The sequence below is a fragment of the Nerophis lumbriciformis genome, linkage group LG34, assembly GCF_033978685.3.
Source record: "Nerophis lumbriciformis linkage group LG34, RoL_Nlum_v2.1, whole genome shotgun sequence".
Classification (NCBI taxonomy): Eukaryota; Metazoa; Chordata; class Actinopteri; order Syngnathiformes; family Syngnathidae; genus Nerophis; species Nerophis lumbriciformis.
This window is the reverse complement of record NC_084581.2, coordinates 5,695,288-5,721,314: the sequence shown is the minus strand read 5'-3', so window position 1 is coordinate 5,721,314 and position 26,027 is coordinate 5,695,288. Positions and strand designations below refer to the sequence as shown.

General features: G+C 42.0%; 1 protein-coding gene across 4 annotated transcripts; it reads right to left on the bottom strand.

Moving 5' to 3' along the window:
• On the bottom strand, positions 1-25,578 carry tpd52l1 (tpd52 like 1). Of its 4 annotated transcripts, XM_061929102.1 has the most exons (9): positions 25,432-25,549; positions 14,254-14,331; positions 5,116-5,219; positions 4,882-5,030; positions 2,589-2,690; positions 1,926-1,940; positions 1,441-1,479; positions 1,029-1,089; positions 1-938 (listed from the first exon to the last, which is right to left on the bottom strand). In XM_061929102.1, the coding sequence occupies exons 1-9, from the start codon at positions 25,448-25,450 to the stop codon at positions 816-818; spliced, it is 690 nt and encodes a 229-aa protein (XP_061785086.1). In that variant the 5' UTR covers positions 25,451-25,549; the 3' UTR covers positions 1-815. The 4 variants fall into 4 exon arrangements, with proteins under 4 accessions (XP_061785086.1, XP_061785089.1, XP_061785087.1 ...); XM_061929105.1 differs by lacking the exon at positions 14,254-14,331 and having other exon boundaries at positions 25,432-25,578; XM_061929103.1 differs by lacking the exon at positions 1,926-1,940.
• Between the last annotated feature and the right edge of the window lie 449 nt (positions 25,579-26,027).

Below are 26,027 nucleotides of genomic sequence, written 5' to 3'. Positions count from 1 at the left end.
TCCTGAGAGTCACTTTTATTTCAACATGTAAAAGACGGTCACCTTCAAATGTTGACATGAAAATACAAATCTCAGCAAACAATAGGAAAAAGGATATGACAATGTTAAATACATTTACACTATACAATGTGTGCCGGCCCGGCTGCGATGAGGTGGCGACTTGTCCAGTGTGTACCCCGCCTACCGCCCGAATGCAGCTGAGATAGGCTCCAGCAACCCCCCGCGACCCCGAAAGGGACAAGCGGTAGAAAATGGATGGATGGACAATGTGTGCCACCTTAAAGAGCCCAGATTGTTCATATTCTAATACAACAAATATTCAATCAGATTGCTTTAGCAATCTTTCCTTCCTTCAGCATCATGTCATTCTCCTGAGTGCTTAAATTTCAGATACAACTAAATGAGGGTTACTGTGCATGCAATGTGCTGTACATTAATTGCGTGTGGTTCTTTATTAACCTTGTGTGAAAACAATGATGAATAAAACACGATCCAGCTTTTAAATGTCTTGCAGCAGCAGCATGTTAGTATTGAACTATGTTTTAACACTATTGTTTTTTTTACACAAATGTTATACCTAAGAGAGCTACAATATATTTTAAAATATAAATGTTGTGCAGCATAGTTGACTGTTTTTTATAAAGTATGAATACAAAAGTGAGCACTCATGCGATGTAATGTTGATTAGTGGCCACTAGGTGTCAGAAGACAACTCACTCACTTACAAATATCTTATCAACGACTTTGCACAATTACAGCATATATTGAATTTGTTAGAAGACAAATGAATAAATACTGTTTGGAGTCGTTTTAGTCTACTGGGGCCTATCTGGCATGTCAGTCAAGTCGTTGTTGGGCGTGTCCTCAGAGCTGGCCTTGGCAGCTGAGGAGAGAACATCCTCAAAGCTTCCTCCTATGCCCGAACCTCCAACTCTGGTCTAGGAAACGTAAACAATAAATGTTTAAGATTCCATAAAGTACAACTTTTGAAAAAAAGTATCACCCGCAAATGGAATATTTGTACACACCTTGATAGTGCTTACTGTACTCTCAACTTTCTCCTCAAAAGACTTGAAGCTGGGTGAGTTTCTGTAAAGAAATACGATCAGGTCAAAAAAAAATTTCTACTAAAATATTCAGTTTTTAAAGCCATGTTACAATGTTTAAAAAATATTAATACCATTCATTGTAATGTCTCCTAATAGGAAGAACAAGATCTCTGTTGCTGCCGTGGCAACTCTTCGTCACCTACTTTAGTGGTCTTTAAAGTAACTGGTGGACCAGCCAGGGCACCTCTAGCTAGCATTAGCATCTGTGGCTAGTATTCAGTATTAGCTGTTCTTGTATAAACACAAAATAAAAATGAATCAGATCATGTTCATAATTAGCATTAGCCTTGAGCATGTAGCCCTCTATGCACACACACACACACACGGTTACCTCATGGCGGGCATGCTGACAGAGTGTGTGATAGAGTAGCTATCCACCCGGAGAGAGAGCATGGCGAGAGGGGAGACAGACCAGAGTTAGTTGTTAGCACATTTATTGGCAAGCACACAAAGGGACAGACATCATTACTAAGATACTACTGATCACACATTTTATGCCTCTAATAAGCAAATGTGGTGTATTACATTTTCTTACATTATATTACATTACATTGTTAGCGCATTTATTGACAAGCACACAAAGGGACAGACATTTCTAAGGTACTACTAATCACACATTCTATGCCTCTAATAAGCAAATGTGGTGTATTACATTTTCTTACATTACATTACATTGTTAGCACATGTATTGACAAGCGCATGGAGTGACAGACATCATTGCTAAGGCACTACTAATCACATGTTTTATGCCTTTAATAAGCAGATGTGTTGTATTACATCGAATTACATAATATGTTAGCATGTGCAGGTTCTTACCCAATGGAACCGGACCTTGGTGGTGCATGCAGGACACAATTAAGGTTTAATTGAAGATAACAACTGTAAAAAACCTGCACTGTTATTTGGGGTTGACTTCCTGCTCGCTGCTCACAAAGGAAGATGCTCCAAAATACACACAACATATATATTCAAATCAAACCGGAATTTGTTAGAACTTAAGCAAACCAAACGCGTGAAAAATAAGTGTTTAACAAAACTCATTTATGCATATTCAGTTTAACAGCACTATCTAATGGTGATCACCAATGTCTTAACATGTTTAACGTTGTGGTAAAACATGCCACACAAGCATAACCATAGAAAACAAAGTGCAAAACATGCTTTATATTTCCAAACACACACACAACCACGCTCACACAAACACACACATACCTGCTGGGGAACAGTAAGTGTAGACCAGCCATGCTGTATGAACAACAAGGTTTAGAATGTGCTTCCCTAATTTAATATGCCCTACGCAAACTACACCCACCATTAATTCAAATTATTATTTTTATTAGTATATATTTTCTTAAAGTCAGGATTTATTTTGTGGTATATTAGCAGGTGTACCTAATGAACTGTCCCCTGAGTTATTTTCAAGGACATTAGCAGCAGTAAAAGTAGCATTAGGGGATAAAAGCAAGTGTAAGTGTGCACCTCATGTCTCCAAACTTCCTGTTGATGGCGCTGCCCAGGGTGCTGAAGGCCACTGAGGTCTTCTGTCCAGCTGAGCTTAGCGTCTCTGACGTCCTCTTGTAGCTGGCCAGCAAACACAACATCAGAGAACAGGATGTACTGTTGCATACTAATTATTTGATAACAGTAACAAACCTTGAACTTGCAGCTTTTTATCGTGGTAGTGTTGATTTAGTTTACAATAAAGACAAAGTGTTACCCAATATGTGTTGTCATTGATCTGCATTATACATGAGGAAGGTTAGTGTGCTCATCGATCTGCAGGCTGCAGTAACTTGATCATACCTCCAACAACAACCACCCTCATTTACTACGCTTCTTCTTTCAGCAAATTTGAATCTGCAATGTACTTCTTTCTAGTGGGAGTAACAGTACAAGGTGTACTAGTAGTAGAAGTACATAACAAAAGTAGTGGTGGTGGTAGTAGTAGTAATAATAATGCAACACCTGGGAAAATATGGAATCAGTAGACTTGTGGGATGTTCTTTCAGTTGTTTAATTATGTATGTAAAAATAAGATTACAAACATTTATTTTTAGTCTTGGGTAAGCACAAAAATGTATGAGTATTATTTTTGGAGAAGGAGCGTAGTGATTAAAGTAGTTAAAAGTAATAATGGGCTTGTTTTTTCCCCCGGAGAAACCTGCATATGAAATGAGGCTGGGCACCCTCACTCCAACTCGGACACACAAGAGATAAAAGATTTAAACAGAGGGCAATGAGCCTTAACAGTCTTTACCATCTGAAATTTTGTTACCGGTATAAAAACTGGCTCTGACGAGCTACAGACAAGTTTGGCTTCAACAATGGCGGCAGCTTACTTCAATCTCTTGTCCATTAAGGTACAGTTTGTCTCGGTACAGTCCCATTTTACTATAGTTTGTTGCTCTCTCTTGACATCTCACGGGTACAGTATTGCCATGTAAACAAAATCTTTGGCCAACAAAAATGGCTATTGCGGCCCCACAATACATTACGAAATCATGTTCCCTTTTCAGCCCTATATCACCATCCAATGTTTTTTGTACTTGGTCTTAAATTTTAGACAGCGGACTGAACAATTACCGTTTTTTTGCAATATTTTGTGATTTACCTTCTTTAAGAAGTTTAATAATCCTCTCCTTTGTTTCAATTGATATCCCTCGTGTTTGAACCATGATTAATGTCAATCCACCTGGTGCAACAGCTCTCCAAAGTGTGAACACTCCTTTTTAACTGCAAAATAATGAACACATTTAATCTGATACAGATATTAGTTTTGGAAATGAAAATTGACAGGGTGATTCCATCATAAATTGCTCAGAATTGAGTGATTCCATAATTTCTTCACTCTGATCTAATGAAAATGTTACTACCACAATTTATTTTCTTGATTTTTTTGTGTTTAAAGCCAGATAGCTGCTATTTGAAATGTCTATAGTTTTGTGCCATGTATTCTGTTTTTTTCTACAAAATTAAACAACTGAATGAACATCCTCGAAGTCTGGTAATTCCATAAGTTTTACCAAAGATTGTAGTGGCAGTAGTAGAAGCTCGAGGTGGGGGAAATAATCGATTTTTAGATACATCGCAATTCGGACAATTATAAAATCGATTACGAAACGTCATCCCACATCAGAGCAAGAAAAAACTCAACCCAATGGGAACAACGAGAAACCTTGGAAGGGACCGCAGATGTGGGGACTCCTCCACATCATCTCTGAGTAACGTAATTAAACTTGAAAAATGCTTTGGTAGTGGTTTATATTTCAAGATCAGTGATTCGCTCATGTAGCTGTTCCTCATGAAAGGGATTCAGCTTCAGACAGTTAATCAAATCATCATGTGGAAGATCAGCATCCAGGCCAACAGAGACTGAGCTCACTCTTCATACACTTTCAGGGATGCTCGGCATCCGTGGGTGGGACAAAGCCAAGCATTTATCCAATGATTGTTTAGTTTGGCTGCAGTGGAAAAACCCAGTCTATGCTCCCCCACTGAAGTCAATGGACGCACAGCTTCAATACTCTTTAATGCACTGTGACGCTACCATAATGATTGAGAAGAAAGTCGCGTCAAAGTCACCAAAGTCGCTAATTCTGAACAAAAGGTGAACGAATTCTAGCGTACATTTAGTCAATGGGAAGTAAACACAAAAGTACATATTTGACCATGTTTTTTTTCTTCATTTTAGGGAAAGCTGAGCTTCCCTTGCAGTCTTAGAGCAATCGCCATAGAGTAGTAATGATAACAGTAATAGTAGTAGTATTCTTACGCAGTAGAGCTCTGCATGTCCTGCCATCCTCGAGTGAAGTTGTTGCGTATTTCAATGAGAGGATTAATTCCAAGTTTGTGTTTAAGTTCACTGTGTTGCTTCTCTTTAGACGCCAACACTTGCTTCAAAGTACTGATCTCCTCCTCCAGCTGGAGCACAAACACACATTTGATTGTGTATACTATCATGTACTGCTGTATTTCAACATGTACTGCTGTATTTGTGTCTTCTTACTCTAGTCAGTTCTTGTTGTATTTCTTCTCGCTCTGCTTCAGTCAGGATGATGTATGACGCCGTGTGCTCGTCTGCTTCTCTCAGAGGGTCCGAGTCCAGGAAACCTGAAATACGCCTTCAAAGTCAACAAACATACGTTGTCAAACAAAAAACATCGAAATCACGGCCTCATAGAAGTGCGGCCTGATTTTTTAAAATTCCTCCCTGACATATTATGAAAATAAAATAAATACATTATTAATGATATATTATTAGATATGGCACTACTTTGCTTTGTTCGCTATAACACAAAGCTAAGATGTTTTGTTCAGATAGTTTAGCATCTATTAAACTACATTGGTTTTAAAATTCAATTTATGAAATATAAAAAAAATGGCATCCATACTTTATTTTTTCTGCATGCTATGCTCCTGTTAAAGATCAACTAAGTGTGCATTGTTTTTTATTGTCTTTTTTCTGAAGCCACCACAGAAAGGTCTCAATGATAGCAGTAAAGTGAGATGACAACTATAGAACAGTCCCTCAAGGATTTCGCAATGTCACGATTGCACAAATTAACACAAATTTAACTAATCACTGTGATTTATGCATGGCCCTGCAACTTTATTCAATGCCCGCAAGTTCCCCGCACATTTTGGCCAGTCAGTGTTATTTTTCGACCACATTTGTCTCTGAGCAGCACTTAAACACACGTCAACTGTCTAATGAAAACTTAAGTTTGTTTCTTTTGTAGGCGAAACAGGAACAACACCGTGTAGCAATATATCAACTTTTTATTGCTCAAACGACACAATTGTTGTCCTCCCGCATAGCTCAGACCTTCCTGTTCCTGTCTACAGTGCTAAGTAGTACGTAAACATTTACTTCCTAGTTTAAATATATTTATATATTTAACATTTATTTATCCAAGGTAAGACAATTAAGGACATATTTTTATTTGCAATGCTGACCTAGCAACGAGGCAACATTTATATGTTAGAGATGTTGATGTGTGATGATAATATCTCATCGTCTCTCATTTACCAACAAAAAATAGCGCTATAGATCACTCTCAACAGTTCACATATGCTTTTAAAGGCCTACTGAAATGCGATTTTGTTATTTAAACGGAAATAGCAGGTCCATTCTATGTGTCATACTTGATCATTTCGCGATATTGCCATATTTTTGCTGAAAGGATTTAGTAGAGAACATTGACGATAAAGTTCGCAACTTTTGGTCGCTGATAAAAAAGCCTTGCCTGTACCGGAAGTAGCAGACGATATGCGCGTGACGTCACAGGTTGTGGAGCTCCTCACATCCGCACATTGTTTATTCCAACCAAAACAATACATATTTATCCCAACTCCAAACCATGGATTACCCCACAATTAAAAAAGAGCCTGAGGGAAAAACATAAATCCTTCAAGCAACAGGACTGGGCCAGCCTCAAGACAAAAAATAGGAATTTAAAAAACGAGGTATTTAAAGCAAAACTGAAGTACAAAAACAAACTGGAAACTGAATTCAGCAACATGAACACCAAGCAGGCATTTCAGAAGGTGAAAACCCTGACAGGATGCCAAACAAAAACATCATGCACTGTCAGTGACCCAGAAACCCTCTCTAAAGACCTGAACATATTTTTTACCCGCTTTGATAAATTGGACTTCTCACCAGAGTGTCAGGACCTGCTGAGAGCCCTACCACCACCAGACCCCGAGGAACCGGCCCCCTTCACAGAGGAGGAAGTACGGCGCCAGCTGAGCCGCTGCAAGCCAGGCAAGGCACCAGGGCCTGATGGCATTCCAGCCAGGGTGATCGGGGACTGTGCCATAGAGCTCTCCCCTATCCTACACTCACACTTCTGTGAATGCTACTGGACTGCAACAATACCTACGTTGTGGAAAACTGCAACCATCATCCCAGTACCGAAAAAATCCAGACCCACAGAACTCAACCATTACCGCCCCATAGCCCTCACATCCATAATTATGAAGTGCCTGGAGAAACTGCTGCTTCACATCATCCTTCCAGTTGTCACCCCACACCTGGACCCCCTCCAATTTGCCTACAGGGCCAGGAGGGGCACAGAGGATGCTGTGGCCTGCCTGCTGAATCTCCTCCTCCAGCATCTGGACTCCCCAAGCAACTTTGCCAGGATCCTCTTCGTGGACTTCAGCTCCGCCTTCAACTCCCTACAGAAGCATCTACTGATCCGGAAACTACACCAGCTCAACATCCCCCCTCAGCTGATCCACCTCACCCACAACTTCCTCACCGACCGACTGCAAGTAGTAAGGGTGGGCTCAAACACATCCCCAATGCTTACCATCAACACCGGTGTCCCACAGGGATGTGTGTTGAGCCCTTTCCTGTACACACTCTACACCAATGACTGCCGTAGCATCTCACCCACCACAACATACTTAAAATACTCAGATGACACAGCCATTCTCGCACTCCTCTCCAACAGTCAATCCATCCTGGACTATCATAACACAGTCAAACATTTCACACAGTCATGCACAGCCAGTTATCTGGAAATCAATGTCAATAAAACAAAATAAATATGGTTCAACCCCCCCTCACCTCAGAACCCCATCATCATAAACACACAAACAGTTAAAACAGTTGACACTTTTAAATACCTCGGCGTAACCTTGGACAATAAACTCACCTTTGATCAGCACACCACGGACATTCAAAAAAGAAGTCAACAAAGACTGTCAGCCATCCGAAAACTTAAAGGACTATACGTTGCACCTCATCTCCTGTTATTACTTTACCAAAGCATTGTTCAACCCATCCTTCTGTACTGTTCCACATGTTTTTTCACCATGCTTTCTGTAACCAACCGGACCAAACTCACACGCATTACAAACATAGCAGCTAAAATCATCGGCCTACCCACACCCAACATTTCAGACTTAAACCACAGGTCCATCACCCGACTAGCAAAAACAATAGTCCAGGATATCACTCACCCACTACACCAATACATCATCCCACTACCATCAGGGCGCAGGTACAGAACTATCAAATTCCGGAGGGCCCGCCTCAGGAAAAGCCTTATCCCTGCAGCTATAGCCGCCCTTAACAGCAGGCCCGGCCGACCTGTCTGACAAGCTTGTAAATGTGTGTTGGTCATGTATGATGTCTTTTTTTTTTTTTTTTGTGATGTGTAATGTCTATTGTTTAAATGTACGGCAGTGACAATGAATTTCCCCAAGGGGACCAATAAATCTAAATCTAAATCTAAAAATCTAAATCATGGCCACCAGCAGCGAGAGCGATTCGGACCAAGAAAGCGACGATTTCCCCATTAATTTGAGCGAGGATGAAAAATTTGTGGATGAGGAAAGTGAGAGTCAAGGACTAGAGGGCAGTGGGAGGGATTCAGATAGGGAAGATGCTGTGAGAGGCGGGTGGGACCTGATATTCAGCTGGGAATGACTAAAACAGTAAATAAACACAAGACATATATATACTCTATTAGCCACAACACAACCAGGCTTATATTTAATATGCCACAAATTAATCCCGCATAACAAACACCTCCCCCCTCCCGTCCATATAACCCGCCAATACAACTCAAACACCTGCACAACACACTCAATACCACAGCCCAAAGTGCAATTCACCTCCCCAAAGTTCATACAGCACATATATTTCCCCAAACTTACGTACGTGACATGCACATAGCGGCACACACGTACGGGCAAGCAATCAAATGTTTGGAAGCCGCAGCTGCATGCGTACTCACGGTACCGCGTCTGCGCATCCAACTCAAAGTCCTCCTGGTAAGAGTCCCTGTTGTCCCAGTTCTCCACAGGCCAATGGTAAAGCTTGACTGTCATCTTCCGGGAATGTAAACAATGAAACACCAGCTGTGTTATCCGGCACAACAGTCAAGGGGTGCATTCTACGGCAGGGGTGCGTTATCCGGCACAACACCTGCCGCAATACACCGCTTCCCACCTACAGCTTTCTTCTTTGCTGTCTCCATTGTCCATTGAACAAATTGCAAAAGATTCACCAACACAGATGTCCAGAATACTGTGGAATTTTGCGATGAAAACAGACGACTTAATAGCTGGCCACCATGCTGTCCCAAAATGTCCTCTACAATCCATGACGTCATGCGCAGGCGTCATCATACCGAGACGTTTTCAGCAGGATATTTCGCGCGAAATTTAAAATTGCACTTTAGTAAGCTAACCCGGCCGTATTGGCATGTGTTGCAATGTTAAGATTTCATCATTGATATATAAACTATCAGACTGCGTGGTCGGTAGTAGTGGGTTGCAGTAGGCCTTTAATGTGCGGGGGTAAATGTGTTGGAACATAAATAAATGAATGTTTAAGATGGACTAACACTTTTCAAGTGTAAATCATACACAGATGCTGCTCTATAGTCAAAGCTATCTATCGATCTGTGTGCCTCTTCTAATTGTTTTACAGCTTTCTTTAGCCCTTCTCTAAAACCTTTAGTAGTCTTATCATACTTACAAAGCACCCTCTCTTTGTTTTACCGCTACACTTTCAGCGAGCTAGCTGCAAAGCTAGCTAAGCTAAGCGAGTCCCGGTCCAAAGCCCCCCGCTCCGAAGACAGCAAGAACTCGACTCGGTGAAAGAAATATCGTGAGTATGGCTTCCTGTTCTTCATGCACTCTTCTCATGGATACATTCTTAAATTTAGACGCGCTAGACACATGTTTGCTAGCGCTAGCCGTATCGAGCTAAATAACCCAGTTTGTAGTAGCCCTAAACAGCCTATAAACTACGGTGAGTTTAGCATTTTAGCTAGTCTTACACCCCAGTCAACCGGCTACCACACCTTTGTTATAGGGGACTCCATTACCCGGAACATACAGGCCAAGTAATCTGTATTTCTGGGGCCAGAGCACCCGACATTGAAGCTAATCTTAGGGAACGGACTCGCAGCAGGAGTAGCAAACATTCTATTCATGCATTCTACTGGAGGTGCCCAGATGTGGGTTTAGATCCAGGGATTTTGTCATACTTTGTGAAGCCTTTTAAGGCACATGTGATTAAGGGCTATATAAATCAATTTGTATTGATTGATTGAGAGATATCTGCAACTTGTGCAATTCAGGTCACAGGTCCCAAAACTACTGCCCATGAATTGTCCCAAGTTTGAATGAATTAAGAGATACTGAAATTTAGTCTGCCACCCGATAGGTGAGGTCCACAGCAAATATTATTGACTATATACACTACAGGAATATGTCTTGCACAGACTCAATATAAAAGGTACTAATTTAGATAACATTTCCAAATCATGATCCAATCAATCAAAAACCAACACAGAACGTTAAAACATGTGATTTAAAAACACACAACTTGGTTAAACATGTGATACAAAAACACACAACTTGCCCACTGAACTCTGTGGACATTATAAAAAATGTCTAATAGTACCATACACAATTCAAAAATACACCAATTTAACCCATTTACTCGGCCTGATGGGTAATATGCAAAAGACTCTCCACACTTCGACATGTTTGGTGAATTTCAGTTGCTTGAGGGACATCTATAGAAAATGGATGGATGGATATTTCTGATGGATTACAAAATTTTAAGGAGGAAAGTAAACAAGGTAGAAATGGTTCACATACTCTAAATGTTCAATGTTTTATCGTTTATACTTCATATTGTAGTGGCGGATAATCTTATCCGGCGTACACATTTTGGCGGGCAATCTTAATTGCCGGATTTAGCAAGCACATTTTTGGTTGGCGGGCAATTTTATTCGGCGCGCACAGATCCGGGTGGCTGACATTATTTTTTGATAGATGATGATCGATGATGAGTAGCCAGGTTTCAGATGTCCGTGGTACTTCACTTAACATAAGTAATTTTAGTTACAATATATTTTTTTACACAAGCGTGTTTAAAGGGCTTGCCTGCCAACACAAAACCAGGCACATTCATCTGTTTTAAACATATTTCAATCCCACCATCTTTTGTTATTCCACTGTGATTCTAGTTTTACTCAGTCCAGGTAATTTATTTGTTGTGCAAATACTGTTAAAGGCACACTGTGTAATACTTAAAATTATTCTGTTGCCAGCAATGTAAATAGTGGATTTGAATGAGGACCTAATCTGTTTAAATTTAAATAAAAGGTTTATGAATGTTACAATTTTACTTTATTAAGGAGGAAATTTGACATGCTGTATTTGTATTTTGCGCCAAATGTTGAAAGTTGTCTGACGCACTGTAATAGCTAAATGCTTTGCAATTTTGTTAATGTCAGCACATGTCTTACAAGAAGATTCACTCCATACTTGGTGGTGGTAGCTGCGGTAAACTACTATAGTAGCTACAGCTGCTCCAGGGGTAGACTGACTGTTAAATGGGTGCCACCCCTAAAAAAAGTCCTGGAACAAACTATTTTTTTATTTGTTTTGGATTGCTGCATCTTTTTGTGTTTTTAAATATTATTTTAGTTTTTTAGATTGTTGCCAAAGAATGTTTCTGAACTTCTCCTTGCCCTAGTTTGCATTTTAGACAAGACTGTTACGTAATGTGTGGATGTGGCTCTAATCTGGATTAACAGACATGGATTATGTTGTTCTCGCACTGTCCGCACACGCACACACACACACACACACACACACACACACACACACACACACACACACACACACACACACACACACACACACACACACACACACACACACACACACACACACACACACACACACACACACACACACACACACACACACACACACACACACACACACACACACACACACACACACAAGTTTGAGTTTAACAGAAACAGAAACCTTAATTTGTTTTGCACGAAACTGCTTCATCACATAAAACATGACTCATCAAGTCAGAGGCCAACATGTGAGAATTGAAGATGACAAAAGTGCTCATAAAAAGGTGAGAATGAAAGTTATGATAAAGTGTACCTGATGAGAGACATCTTGTGTCTTGATGCAGCAGAGGAGTAAAGGATTATTATTCACACTTGTATTTCACTACTAGCACACTGTCTTTCTACACTAAATTACAAAACATGGACGCTCACTACAAGCAGGTTTCCATTACTACTGCATCCTGCTACTTTACCACTCCTTCCTCTGTTCACCTATCTACAAGTCCCAGTCGTCTGAGTGACACGCCGACGCTTCGTAGTTATCACCGTTTTGAAACGTCTGATTGTAATCTGAGCACCTGCTGGTCACCTCCTCACCAGAGGGGGCAGCCTGCACAGTCATATCCAAGTATCAAATCTTTTTTTTAATACCAAAATATGTCATACAATAGGATTTTTACGACGTGGCACAATTATTTTATATAGCTAATCCTCAACGTTTACGACAGACTGATAAATGATTAAGACGTTCACATTCAAGATGTTTCCCAAGCTTGAGGTAGGCTCTTCTGATGGCAGTGTGTCAAAGAAAAGGAAAGGAAAGTGACAAGTTGATCATCATTAAGGATAAAGAAAGTGTGAAAGGATCTGCTTCTATGTAATGGACCGTGACAACTAAGTAGCATAGTGGTCTCAATATTGACACTTTCTGTCTTTACTGTACACAGAATTTTGTGTGTTCTGTGTGACAGATTATGTGTGAATTTAGGTTGAAGTTCTCACCTAAACTAAAAGTCAAAGAAACACAACTCGTACTGTAGGTAGACAGAGTACTGTACGTGTTTGCTGCCTAAACGGGCTGCTGAAGAAACTGAAAGTAGACAGCATAAAAGGTGAAGACAAACTGAGCATTTTACAAAAGTAAAAGCACGACTGTTTCTTTGCATTTCCCCCCGCACACTTAAACTTATATAAAAAAAAAAATCTCAATTGGCACCTCACCACAAAAGTACCAATGATTGTCACACACACACACACTAGGTGTGGTGAAATGTGTCCTCTGCATTTGACCCATCCCCTTGTTCACCCCCTGGGAGGTGAGGGGAGCAGTGGGCAGCAGCGGTGCCGCGCCCGGGAATCATTTTTGGGGATTTAACCCCCAATTCCAACCCTTGATGCTGAGTGCCAAGCAGGGAGGTAACTGGTCCCATTTTTATAGTCTTTGGTATGATTGGGCCGGGGTTTGAACTCACAACCTACCGATCTCAGGGCAGACACTCTAAAGCACCTGAAGACGCTTTCACTGGCGTATTGTGCATGTAGCGCATGTAAAAGTGGTAAAGTCCATTTGTTACGTTTGGCGTGGCGTAGATTTGGCTGAAAATTGGAGTTGGCCACATAAAAATAAATAAATAAATTCATAAAGAGTGAGCAAAATGTGCTTTTTAGTATTTTCCTCTACAATACAATCACCACCATGTAGAATTTCACGCGAGATGTTAGCATATGTGGAATTGTTTATTGGTTTATTGTTTCCGGTGGTACAGCTCGGTTGGTAGAGTGGCCGTGCCAGCAACCTGAGGGTTCCAGATTCGATCCCCGCTTCTGCCATCCTAGTCACTGCCGTTGTGTCCTTGGGCAAGACACTTTACCCACCTGCTCCCAGTGCCACCCACACGGGTTTAATGTAACTTAGATATTGGGTTTCACTATGTAAAGTGCTTTGAGTCACTAGAGAAAAAGCGCTATATAAATATAATTCACAATTCACTTCACTTTCCTTCACCAAAGATTGTATCTGTTTACAAACAATTCAGAGACCAACCAGAATAGCTTACCTGCATTAAACTAATAAGCAAAACTAATATTTCCCCCTGTGACTGATAATGATTCCTGGATTCGTCTCAAACTCCATTTACCTGGGGGCTGAATTGAGAATCACATTCTAACCATGTGACTAAATTTGTTAACTTCTTCTACCATAGTGACCCTGGGCTATGGTATTAAAACTGTCAAAGTCAATGTAAAAATGTAATATTTTGGACACTGTTGAGTTCCCCAGGAGGATGTCAGTGACACTTTCGCTTGCTTACAGGAAGTTACTCTTTGTGTTGCTCAATGTGTTTGCTGTGCTGTCATTTTTGTGCCTCCACCATTATTGTAGGTATTGTTCTTTCTACATCGTAGGATTCAACATTGCAATTGCAGCGTGAATGGGCCCCAAACCCCTGATTAAATCGTTCATGTTTGGGAAGCTTTTACTTTCTTGCGATATTTCTGCTCAGTAGTCTTACCCTGCTCTGCCTGGTGCGTTGTGGGGTTAACCCATTCCTCTCCAGGGCCCACGCTGCCCCAGTCCTCGCCCCAAGACTCTGCAGCCAGCAGGCCAAGGCAGCGCGCAGCAAAGGAGACACAAATAAAAAGTTAAGCTAACTTAACTGACGCTGTAGCGGTCACAGGAACTACTAAAGGGAATGTCAATTTTTTTTTTCTTTTAAAGGGGAACATTATCACAATTTCAGAACGGTTAAAACCATTAAAAATCAGTTCCCAGTGGCTTATTATATTTTTCGAAGTTTTTTTCAAAATTTTACCCATCACGCAATATCCCTAAAAAAAACTTCAAAGTGCCTGATTTTAACCATCGTTATATACGCCCGTCCATTTTCCTGTGACGTCACATAGTGAAGCCAACACAAACAAACATGGCGGAAAGAACAGCAAGCTATAGCGACATTAGCTCGGATTCAGACTCGGATTTCAGCGGCTTAAGCGATTCAACAGATTACGAATGTATTGAAACGGATGGTTGTAGTGTGGAGGCAGGTAGCGAAAACAAAATTGAAGAAGAAACTGAAGCTATTGAGCCATATCGGTTTGAACCGTATGCAAGCGAAACCGACGAAAACGACACGACAGCCAGCGACACGGGAGAAAGCGAGGACGAATTTGGCGATCGCCTTCTAACCAACGATTGGTATGTGTCTGTTTGGCATTAAAGGAAACTAACAACTATGAACTAGGTTTACAGCATATGAAATACATTTGGCAACAACATGCACTTTGAGAGTGCAGACAGCCCAATTTTCATCAATTAATATATTCTGTAGATATACCCTCATCCGCGCTCTTTTCCTGAAAGCTGATCTGTCCAGTTTTGGAGTTGATGTCAGCAGGCCAGGGAAGCTAGGGTCGATAGCTCGCTCGTCTGCGGGAACAAACTGCCGCCATTGCTTGCCGTGCTACCGAGGCCCTTTGTCCCTGAATTGCTCACACACTCCGGCAGATTCAATGGGGGTCTGGCGGCAGATTTCTTTGACTTTATCGTTAGAAATGCATCTGCTTTGAGTGTCGCAGGATATCCACACATTCTTGCCATCTCTGTCGTAGCATAGCTTTCGTCGGTAAAGTGTGCGGAACAAACGTCCAATTTCTTGCCACTTTCGCATCTTTGGGCCACTGGTGCAACTTGAATCCGTCCCTGTTCGTGTTGTTACACCCTCCGACAACACACCGACGAGGCATGATGTCTCCAAGGTACGGAAAACAGTCGAAAAAACGGAAAATAACAGAGCTGATTTGACTCGGTGTTTGAGAAAATGGCGGATTGCTTCCCGATGTGACGCCACGTTGTGACGTCATCGCTCCGAGAGCGAATATTAGAAAGGCGTTTAATTCGCCAAAATTCACCCATTTAGAGTTCGGAAATCGGTTAAAAAAATATATGGTCTTTTTTCTGCAACATCAAGGTATATATTGACGCTTACATAGGTCTGGTGATAATGTTCCCCTTTAAAGCAGTCTAAGAACGTTAGTCAGCCCCTACCAGATTTCACAGGCTTTTTTAAAAATGTGATTATTTTGGCCAGAATGACCAGATTTTGCAGCATCTTTTCAAACAGTTGCGGCAAAAATTGCAATGATTTGAGAGTAACAGAATATACGTAGACATAAGACGGCAGTTTAAACACGTTCCCAGAACTCGTTGTCAAACTACTGTATTATAAAAACAAAAAAATGTTCACAGAAATTGAATGGGTCCATCCGGACAAGGGTTGAAGACTGACTTGCAGCCTTTTGGGATAATTCCTAACCTTGAACTTTTTTTTTAGGCAAATGCTAATGATACTAATAACTAGTATGCAAACAGATAGCATTCTAAACAAAAGTACTAAAGTAAGTGCCAATGCAGTTCTATAGTGTTTCTACATCATACTGTGAATATATTTGCATTGGGACATGAGTAAAATAGCTCAAATGCCAGCATGCTAACAGTTTAGCAGGTTAACAAGATAGCAGGAAGTAACCAAATATATGACTCTTAGGTTATTACCTGCAAAATTATTTAATTTTAATGTTAGCATATTAACAAAGAAGCAGTTAGCATATTTGCAAGATGTCGCTAAGTATTGAAATCTATGATTTTGGGGTTTAAACGCACACAATTAGCTAAAAGTCTTGTATAAACCATCGGAATAGGATGCTAAGGTCACCATAGCATGTTAAAATGGGAACAGTTAATACACAAGCACCAGGTAAGGAAATTAATTAATTTCTGGTTCAAAACGTACAAAAGTTGCGATAAACGGTCAGAATGATAACAGCGGCAAAACTCCCGACGGTTAGTATTACCGCTTCATATTAAAATAATTTAAAAAAAACGTGATTGATAACTGTATTTTGATAAACTCATGGACTGACTGGCGCTGGTTTGCTAGCTTTAATGCTCACACGAAAACAAGAGTCATTAACGTATTTCCCCATCAAGAAACGATAAACCCCAATTTAAACGTTTATAAAAACATTGCTGTCTGATCAAATAAGATATTCACTTGTGTACATTTAATCTATAAGCTGTGCTTTATTAGTGTTTCTTATTTTTTTCCATAGAGGAAAAAAGGCAGATGTCTTTTTTGCGGTGCGTTCAAGAGTAGGAAACAATGCCCGCCAGAAATAATAATCAATATTTTTTGTTACGCACTTTTCATTTAAATAAATCTTAAAAAGTGCTACAGTACAAACTCATCCATCCATCCATCCATCCATTTTCTACCGCTATCAGTGTCGCGAGGGGTGCTAGAGCCTATCTAAGCTGCATTTGGGCGGAAGGCAGTGTACACCCTGGACACGTCGCCACCTCATCGCAGGGCCATACAGTACAAACCAATATTTAAAACAATAAAAGCTTAGCCATTAAAACCAAGATTAAACCACTATTAGTGAAGCAAAAAACCCCCACAAAACAGACAAAATAGTGGGCTTTCTAACAGTGTTTCTATTTATTTGAGTTATCTGAAAAAATGTATAGGTCAAAAGATTTCAGTGTGTGTATAAGTACTTTTTGAGCACATTCAACAATACCGCAATAATAATGATAACTGTGATCATTTTGGTCACAATGACTGTGATATGAAATTTTCATTTCATTACATCCTTTTCCTCCCTGGGTTTGTAGACAATGACAAAAAAACATCTAAAAAATATTTCGTAAGAACAAGAAAAAGGTCAATCCAAACACTTTTGTATTGTTTATATACTGATACTACACTAGGTATCAATAGTATCGACATCTGGGTGGATCATCCCTACTTTACATTAAAGCTTTAGTGGTTAGCTTCTTGTGTCGTCCTGCTCTGTGTGTGTGTGTAGCATGCTTCGCCATTCATTTTCTTCCAGTGATAATGTTACTTAGAAGAAACAAAGTGGTAAGGATTAGTATCTTCGAAGCGTCTTCACACTGTGGATAGACACGTTGCTTTCAAATTGGAGCCAGTGTTCTGGCGAAACACGCACCTCATTCATGCAACTCCTACATGTGTGTCACGAGAGATACGCAAACGTATTTGTGACTCACTGAGCATGCATCACTTTAGAAGGAATCTCACAATCTTCAGCATGGAAACACTTGGACACAACTGGGGTAAAATCCATGAACATTTCAAAAATATCAACTACTCATAAGGCTAAACTTGAACTGGCCCCAACATAAAAGTACTTGGGGATTAGTATTGATAAGAACTTGTCTTTTAAATCTCAAATAGAAAAACATGTAGCTAAACTTAAAATTAAACTGTTTTTTCTCTTCAGAAACAAGCCCTGCTTTTCTTTACAAGTTAGGAAACGCTTGATCCTCACCACTTTTATGCCTTTGCTATATTTTATGGAGACTTGTTTTTACAAATGCGCCCAACACTTTTTTTGAAAGAACTGTATTCATGTGCCTTACGTTTTATTACTGAATGTGGCAACATTGTCCATCATTGCACTTTGCATGCTAAGGCAAACTGTCCATCCTGGTCAGTCTGTAGATTTTCTTGATGGATGTTTTTTATTTATAAATCACTTCTTGGTCTGGTTCCCCCTTATTTTTGTTCTTTTATGTGTAGAGTCCAGTCGCTACAGTTTGCGGTCACAGGACATTGTTGGCATGTTGATTTCTAAAGCCAACACTTGGTAAAAATACTTGAGATTTGATGCTCCATGGACATGGAGTGAATGACAAAAAGATCTGAGGCTACCTAAACTCATCACTTTGGGGGAATTTCAGGCCATTTTAAAAGATCGAGAAGCTGTTTCTATTGGGCACCGTTATTGTTTTTAAATAGTTTTTATTGAGTCTTTTTTGTTGTTGTACCTATTGGGTGTTTTTATGGGGCAGCACGGTGGAACAGGGGTTAGTGCGTCTGCCTCACAATACGAAGGTCCTGAGTAGTTGTGAGTTCAATCCCGGCCTCGGGATCTTTCTGTGTGGAGTTTGCATGTCCTCCCCGTGACAGCGTGGGTTCCCTCCGGGTACTCCGGCTTCCTCCCACCTCCAAAGACATGCACCTGGGGATAGGTTGATTGGCAACACTAAATTGGCCCTAGTGTGTGAATGTGAGTGTGAATGTTGTCTGTCTATCTGTGTTGGCCCTGCGATGAGGTGGCGACTTGTCCTGGGTGTACCCCGCCTTCCGCCCGATTGTAGCTGTGATAGGCTCCAGCACCCCCCGCGACCCCGAAGGGAATAAGTGGTAGAAAATGGATGGATGGGTGTTTTTATGTCTATGTTGTAAGTAATTTGTGCTTGTAACTATAGTGTGTGACTGATCCTGCTTTTTGTTGTTCTTTGTATTGATGTAACCTGTTTTTGCTGCCTTCTTGGCCAGGTCACTCTTGTAAATGCAATTTTTAATCTCAATGAGTTTTTACCTGGTTAAATAGAGGAGAGCGAATGAAAAATTTGTGGAATATCTTTGGTGGCACTAAAACAAATGATGCAGGAATTGACAACAACTGTAGAAAATCATCCAACGTGCTACTTTCACATTTGACTTCCGGGTAAAAGTGAAGTGGTCATATTGTGTGAAGTGCGGTGGTCTAACACATGCAGCCACTTCTAAAGAATATCTTAAACATAAGAAATAAGTGTGCAAATCAAATCTTTCACATCCATTTTCATTTGACAAAATGCCAGATAAAAGTCATACGTCCAAAACACTCATCTGCCTTCTTGCTCCTCCTCTTTTTGTCTGGCCGTGAATAGCTCTGATCACAAGATTCCAATCTGGTCATGTGTTGAAGCTAAATCAGAGGCCTGGGGTTGGTCATACTGGCTGCAAAAGCAACTCAAGCTCAACCTGAACAAAGTACAATATGACCATTCATTTTAGTGCCAAATAGGAATGTTTGAGGGTTCATTGGATCAGAACCAGGTGGACTGTTTACACACTGACAGGGAGAAAATGGAATGTAAAGAAATGCCAATAAACTAACTTCCATCTGACTACCTGGCAGCACGGCTCAGATGGTAGAGCGGCCGTGACACCAACTTGAGGTTTGTATCTAACCTACGCCACCCTAGTCATGGCCCTTGTGCCTTTGGGCAAGACACTTAACCCACCTTGCTCCTGATGTATCAAGTTCAGTGTTTTTCAACCTTTTTTGAGCCAAAGCAGATTGTTTTCATTGAAAAAATGCAGAGGCACACCACCAGCAGAAATCATTACAAAATGAAACTCAGCAGCCGATATTGACAATAAAAAGTCGTTGTGGCAATTGTTGGATATGACTTTAAACCATAACCAAGCATGCATCACTATAGCTCTTGTCTCAAAGTAGGTGTACCGTTACGACCTGTCACATCACGCCATTTTTTTTGCTGTTTTCCTGTGAGTAGTGTTTTAGTTCTTGTCTTGCGCTCCTATTTTGGTGGCTTTTTCTCTTTATTTGGTATTTTCTTGTAGCAGTTTCATGTCTTCCTTGACTGCTATTCCTCACACCTGCTTTGTTTTAGCAATCAAGAATATTTCAGTTGTTTTTATCCTTCTTTGTGGGGACATTGTTCATTGTCATGACATGTTTGGATGTACTTTGTGGACGCCGTCACTGCTCCAAAGTAAGTCTTTGCTGTCGTTCAGCATTCTGTTTTTGTTTACTTCGTAGCCAGTTCAGTTTTAGTTTTGTTCTGCATAGCCTTCCCTAAGCTTCAATGTCTTTTCTTAGGGGCACTCACCTTTTGTTTATTTTTGGTTTAAGCCAGTGGTTCTTAACCTGGGTTCGATCGAACCCTAGGGGTTCGGTGAGTCGGCCTCAGGGGTTCGGCGGAGCCTCTGCTGCGGAGGTCAAGACACACCCAACTCATCGTGAAAATAAAAACTTCTCCCTATCGGCGTATTATGGATACTCCCATAATATGCCAATAGGTCCCTCTAATTTTCATCTGATTTGCAGGTGTGTAATTTGATGTGAGTTCATGCTGTGTTGGTTTTGTTCTTTGAACAAGGTGATGCTCATGCACGGTTCATTTTGTGCACCAGTAAAAAAACATATAACTTGTCTTGAATTTGAAAAAAAAAAAACATTTTATTTTTCACTAAAGAAGGGTTCTGTGAATATGAAAAGGGTTCGGTACCTCCAACAAGGTTAAGAACCACTGATTTAAGCATTAGATACCTTCTTACCTGCAAACTGCCTCCCGCTGTTTCCGACATCTACAAAGCAATTAGCTACCTGCTGCCACCTACTGATATGGAAGAGTATAACGTGGTAAGTCTGCCGATCTCCAGACAGTACAGACACTCAACAACGGCACATTATTTGCGGCTTATAATTACTGGTTTGCAAAAAATATTTTTAACCCAAATAGGTGAAAATAGATAATATCCCACGGCACACCAGACTGTAACTCACGGCACACTGACTAGTGTGCCGCGGCACAGTGGTTGAAAAACACTGATCTAGTTAGCACCTTGCATGGCAGCTTCCGCCATCAATGTGTGAATATAATCGTAATCTTTTATGTGAAGCGCATTGGTATTGTTTCAGTTATAAAAAGTTAAAGTTTTATATATATATATATATATATATATATATATATATATATATATATATATATATATATATATATATATTAGAGATGCGCGGATAGGCAATTATTTCATCCGCAACCGCATCAGAAAGTCGTCAACCATCCGCAATCCACCCGATCTAACATTTGATCAGAACCGCATCCGCCCGCACCCGCCCGTTGTTATATATCTAATATAGACGATGCAAGGCATTAGTGAGGTTATAAAGCTTTTGCCTGTTAAAGAAAGGAGACTGATCCAATGCAGCACCGACATTCGCGTGCCACGCTGTCACGACCCAGACGCACACCAGTGCGCAATCATATGGGAGCCGCGCTGAGCGCACCTCCAAGCGCGTCTCGCTGCCGGCGACGGCCGGGTATATGGGCCCGACGCTCCAGCGCCATCCATTTTCAGGGCTAGTTGATTCGGCAGGTGGGTTGTTACACACTCCTTAGCGGGTTCCAACTTCCATGGCCACCGTCCTAGCTGCTGTCTATATCAACCAGGGTGAGCCCCACCCCTTTCGTGAGCGCACTGCGCACGGAGTGACCCCTGTTACGCGCCCCCGGCAACAGGGGTGGCGGGCAGGTAAGCTGCGCGAGCGGAGTGACCCCTGTTACGAGCCCCCGGCCACGGGGGTGGCGGGCAGGTAAGCTGCTTACCTGCTGCGCGTGACGCCGGCCGCGGCAAAGGCGGACGAGGCGGGGTGTCGGTGCGGTGGGCGCGGTGGTGACTCTGGACGTGCGTCGGGCCCTTCTCGCGGATCGCCTCAGCTACGGCTCCCGGTGGGGCCCTCTCGGGGGAAGGGGCCTCGGTCCCGGACCTCGGCGAGGCGTCCCTTCTCCGCTCCGTAAAAGTGTCCATCTCTTTTTTTTTTTCTTCTTCTGTTGTGGCATATGCTGCAGGTGCCTGCTCGTTTTTCGTATGTGGGTAACAACATTTAACTATGTATATATATTTCCGAATTGGTTTAACTGCCACCCGCCTGAATCTATTTAAAATCTATTATTTAAAATTAAATAATTTGAACCACCCGACCCGACCCGACCCGCGGATAAAATCTAATTTTTTTAATTTCATCCGCCCGATCCGCTCGTGGGGGCCCGGTTGCCGGTGGGGCGGGGGCGGTCTTCCCGTCCGGTTGCGGGGAGTCTCTGGGTCCTTCGGGCGGGGCGTCTCGCCTTTCTGCCCGTGTGGGGTGTGGTCTCTCGCTGGCTTGGGGTCTGGCTGTCCCCTGCTTTTCTCGTGCCCTGTCCTCCGCCGGGTGCGTCTGTCTGCGGCCTGCTGCTGGCCCTTGTGGGCGGTACGGTGGGTCGGGCTCTGGGGTTCCTGTCGCTGGCCGGCTTGGCTGCGTGGGGGCGGTGGTCCCTGGTTCCCTGGGCACCACGCCTCCTGTTTGTGGGTTGGGCTCTCGGGGGTGATGGGGCCGTGGTCTGGCTCCCACGCACTCTGGGAGTCGAATGTATTGTACATGCAAATTCACGTATGCTCACATACGTACATAGGTACCTACGCTCCCACATACATACACAAATACAGTACATATTTACCTACCTAATGTTCGTACATCCACACGCACATTCAATATACAAACATACACATACACATACTGTACATATACATTCACTGTACAAACACATATACACATTCTGTACATATACATTCATTGTACAAACACATATACACATTCTGTACATATACAAGTACATATGCATACTTACACTCATGCACATAATCACGTTTCATCAAACATATATTAACGTTGTTGCCCTAGGGTAAACTGGGTGTAACACATGGCACACTGACAAAGCTTAACCTATTGTGACTATAACAATCTACAAGGTTAATGTAGGTTGCTTCTCTTTCTCCCCCTCCATTTTTCTGCATTCTTTCGTATCTCAAGTTATCATTACGTATATGTATTGTTGCATTTAAACAACTGTATTGTTGATAATAAAGGTAAATTATTGGTATTGTTCATTATCAATAGCGCTATTTCTATTGGTATTTGTATTGATCCATTTGTAGTGTAATAATGCTCATTGTCATTTCTGTATTATTTTTTATTTTTCGCTAACTGCTTATTTGCTATTACTTTTACCATCATATTTGTACATGTCATATTTGCTGATGTTGCTCTATTGTTGTTGTTGTTGTTGTTTGCTGTTGTTGTTTTTGTCTCTCTGTCTAATCCCCCTCTTGTCCCCACAATTTCCCCCTCTGTCTTCTTTTTTTTTTCTCTTTCTATCCCCTCCTGCTCCGGCCCGGCTGCACTAAATGATAATATAAATACATTTAATAAAGTCAAATACAAATAAGGCAACAAGAGAAGTATCCTACACTTCTCTTTTGTAAAGTAAATCTGAACAGCCGACATGGGCATCTACATCAACTATATGATTTGCCTGAGAAGCTGGACAGGACATAAAAAAAAAAAAAAAAAAAAAAAAAAAAAAAAAGAAAAAAAGAAAAAAATAGACGATGCAAGGCATTAGTGAGGTTATAAAGCTTTTGCCTGTTAAAGAAAGGAGACTGATCCAATGCAGTACCGACATTCGCGTGCCACGCTGTCACGACCCAGACGCACACCAGTGCGCAATCATATGGGAGCCGCGCTGAGCGCACCTCCAAGCGCGTCTCGCTGCCGGCGACGGCCGGGTATATGGGCCCGACGCTCCAGCGCCATCCATTTTCAGGGCTAGTTGATTCGGCAGGTGGGTTGTTACACACTCCTTAGCGGGTTCCAACTTCCATGGCCACCGTCCTAGCTGCTGTCTATATCAACCAGGGTGAGCCCCACCCCTTTCGTGAGCGCACTGCGCACGGAGTGACCCCTGTTACGCGCCCCCGGCAACAGGGGTGGCGGGCAGGTAAGCTGCGCGAGCGGAGTGACCCCTGTTACGAGCCCCCGGCCACGGGGGTGGCGGGCAGGTAAGCTGCTTACCTGCTGCGCGTGACGCCGGCCGCGGCAAAGGCGGACGAGGCGGGGTGTCGGTGCGGTGGGCGCGGTGGTGACTCTGGACGTGCGTCGGGCCCTTCTCGCGGATCGCCTCAGCTACGGCTCCCGGTGGGGCCCTCTCGGGGGAAGGGGCCTCGGTCCCGGACCTCGGCGAGGCGTCCCTTCTCCGCTCCGTAAAAGTGTCCATCTCTTTTTTTTTTTCTTCTTCTGTTGTGGCATATGCTGCAGGTGCCTGCTCGTTTTTCGTATGTGGGTAACAACATTTAACTATGTATATATATTTCCGAATTGGTTTAACTGCCACCCGCCTGAATCTATTTAAAATCTATTATTTAAAATTAAATAATTTGAACCACCCGACCCGACCCGACCCGCGGATAAAATCTAATTTTTTTAATTTCATCCGCCCGATCCGCGGATAATCCGCGGACTCCGCGGTTGTGCCCGCAAACCGCGCATCTCTAATATATATATATATATATATATATATAATAGGTTGATTGGCAACACTAAATTGGCCCTAGTGTGTGAATGTGAGTGTGAATGTTGTCTGTCTATCTATGTTGGCCCTGCGAAGAGGTGGCGACTTGTCCAGGGTGTACCCCGCCTTCCGCCCGATTGAAGCTGAGATAGGCTCCAGCACCCCCCGCGACCCCAAAAGAGAATAAGCGGTAGAAAATGGATGGATGGATATATATATATATATATAAATAATATATATATCATTTTCAACAGTTTATTTATCTATTAGAAATGCACGTATTGTTTCTTAAGACAATGCATCCATTCCATCGTTGATAAAAAGGCCTTAATTATTAATTAGGAGACACAACTAGACATATTAAACCCAGGAAACGCTATCCAATTCCAGGATTATGGAATAAACGACAAAAAAGTAGTCCCTGTGTCGCAACGTCACTTCACGTTACCTGTGCTTCGAATAACGTGTCGAACCAGCATATCTAGACTAAATCAAAAGTTATTTGGCAAAGAAAAATAGCCTTTTAGTGACCGCACACACTGGCCACAATAGTCCACTGTTAAAGAGGAAATAGACGTACTTTTTAAGTGGACATCTTGATACGGTGCGGTCATTCTCCGCAGCCAAGGCACGAATAGCAAGTTCTAATGAAAACACTCGGGTATGAATGGAACAATTAAACGTAAAAACATTGACTGACCTTGTTGTCTGGTCTCCATCGTTAAGTAGTAGTCCCACGGAGACACGTCACGGCTACTGTAGCCGCTTGGCAGGTCGCCGGGTTAGTTGCCAGTTCAGTTGGTCTCCTCGCCTTTGGTCTAGCAACGGAGGGCGGGCCTTACTTTGTGCTACAGCCAATGAGAGCAGGCGCCGCTGCACCTTTCGTTCGGCTTACTTCCGGTCATGTTTGACTGACAGGAGGTCCGATATTTTCTTTTACATATTTTTATTGTTATGCTAATCCGAAAAATAACACCAACGGATAGATTTAGGAGAACAGCTTTAACAAATAAAGCTCTATATTTGTCACAATTGAAAGTTAAAACTTTGTAAAACACTTCTGCGCGGATCAGGGGGATTTGATTGGGTTTCAATTACGACTCTTAGACTTGTGCCCGCCCACGGCAGAGGTCTTAGACAACTTAGAGCAGGGGGGTCAAATGTACGGCCCGAGGGCCGGTTCAGGCCCGCGAACAGGTTTTATCCGGTCCGTGGGAAGAGTTTGCTAAGCATAAAAATGCACCTGAAATTTTTGAATGAAATAAACTGCTGTTCGAAATGTGTCCACTGGATGTC

Excerpts from the sequence above, each read along its gene's own strand:
- tpd52l1 (XM_061929102.1), bottom strand. Across the intron at positions 5,220-14,253 it reads AACGCACCAGGCAGAGCAGG|GTTTCCTGGACTCGGACCCT; the intron begins GTAAGACTACTG and ends GGCGTATTTCAG. Across the intron at positions 5,031-5,115 it reads TACAACAAGAACTGACTAGA|CTGGAGGAGGAGATCAGTAC; the intron begins GTAAGAAGACAC and ends TTTGTGCTCCAG.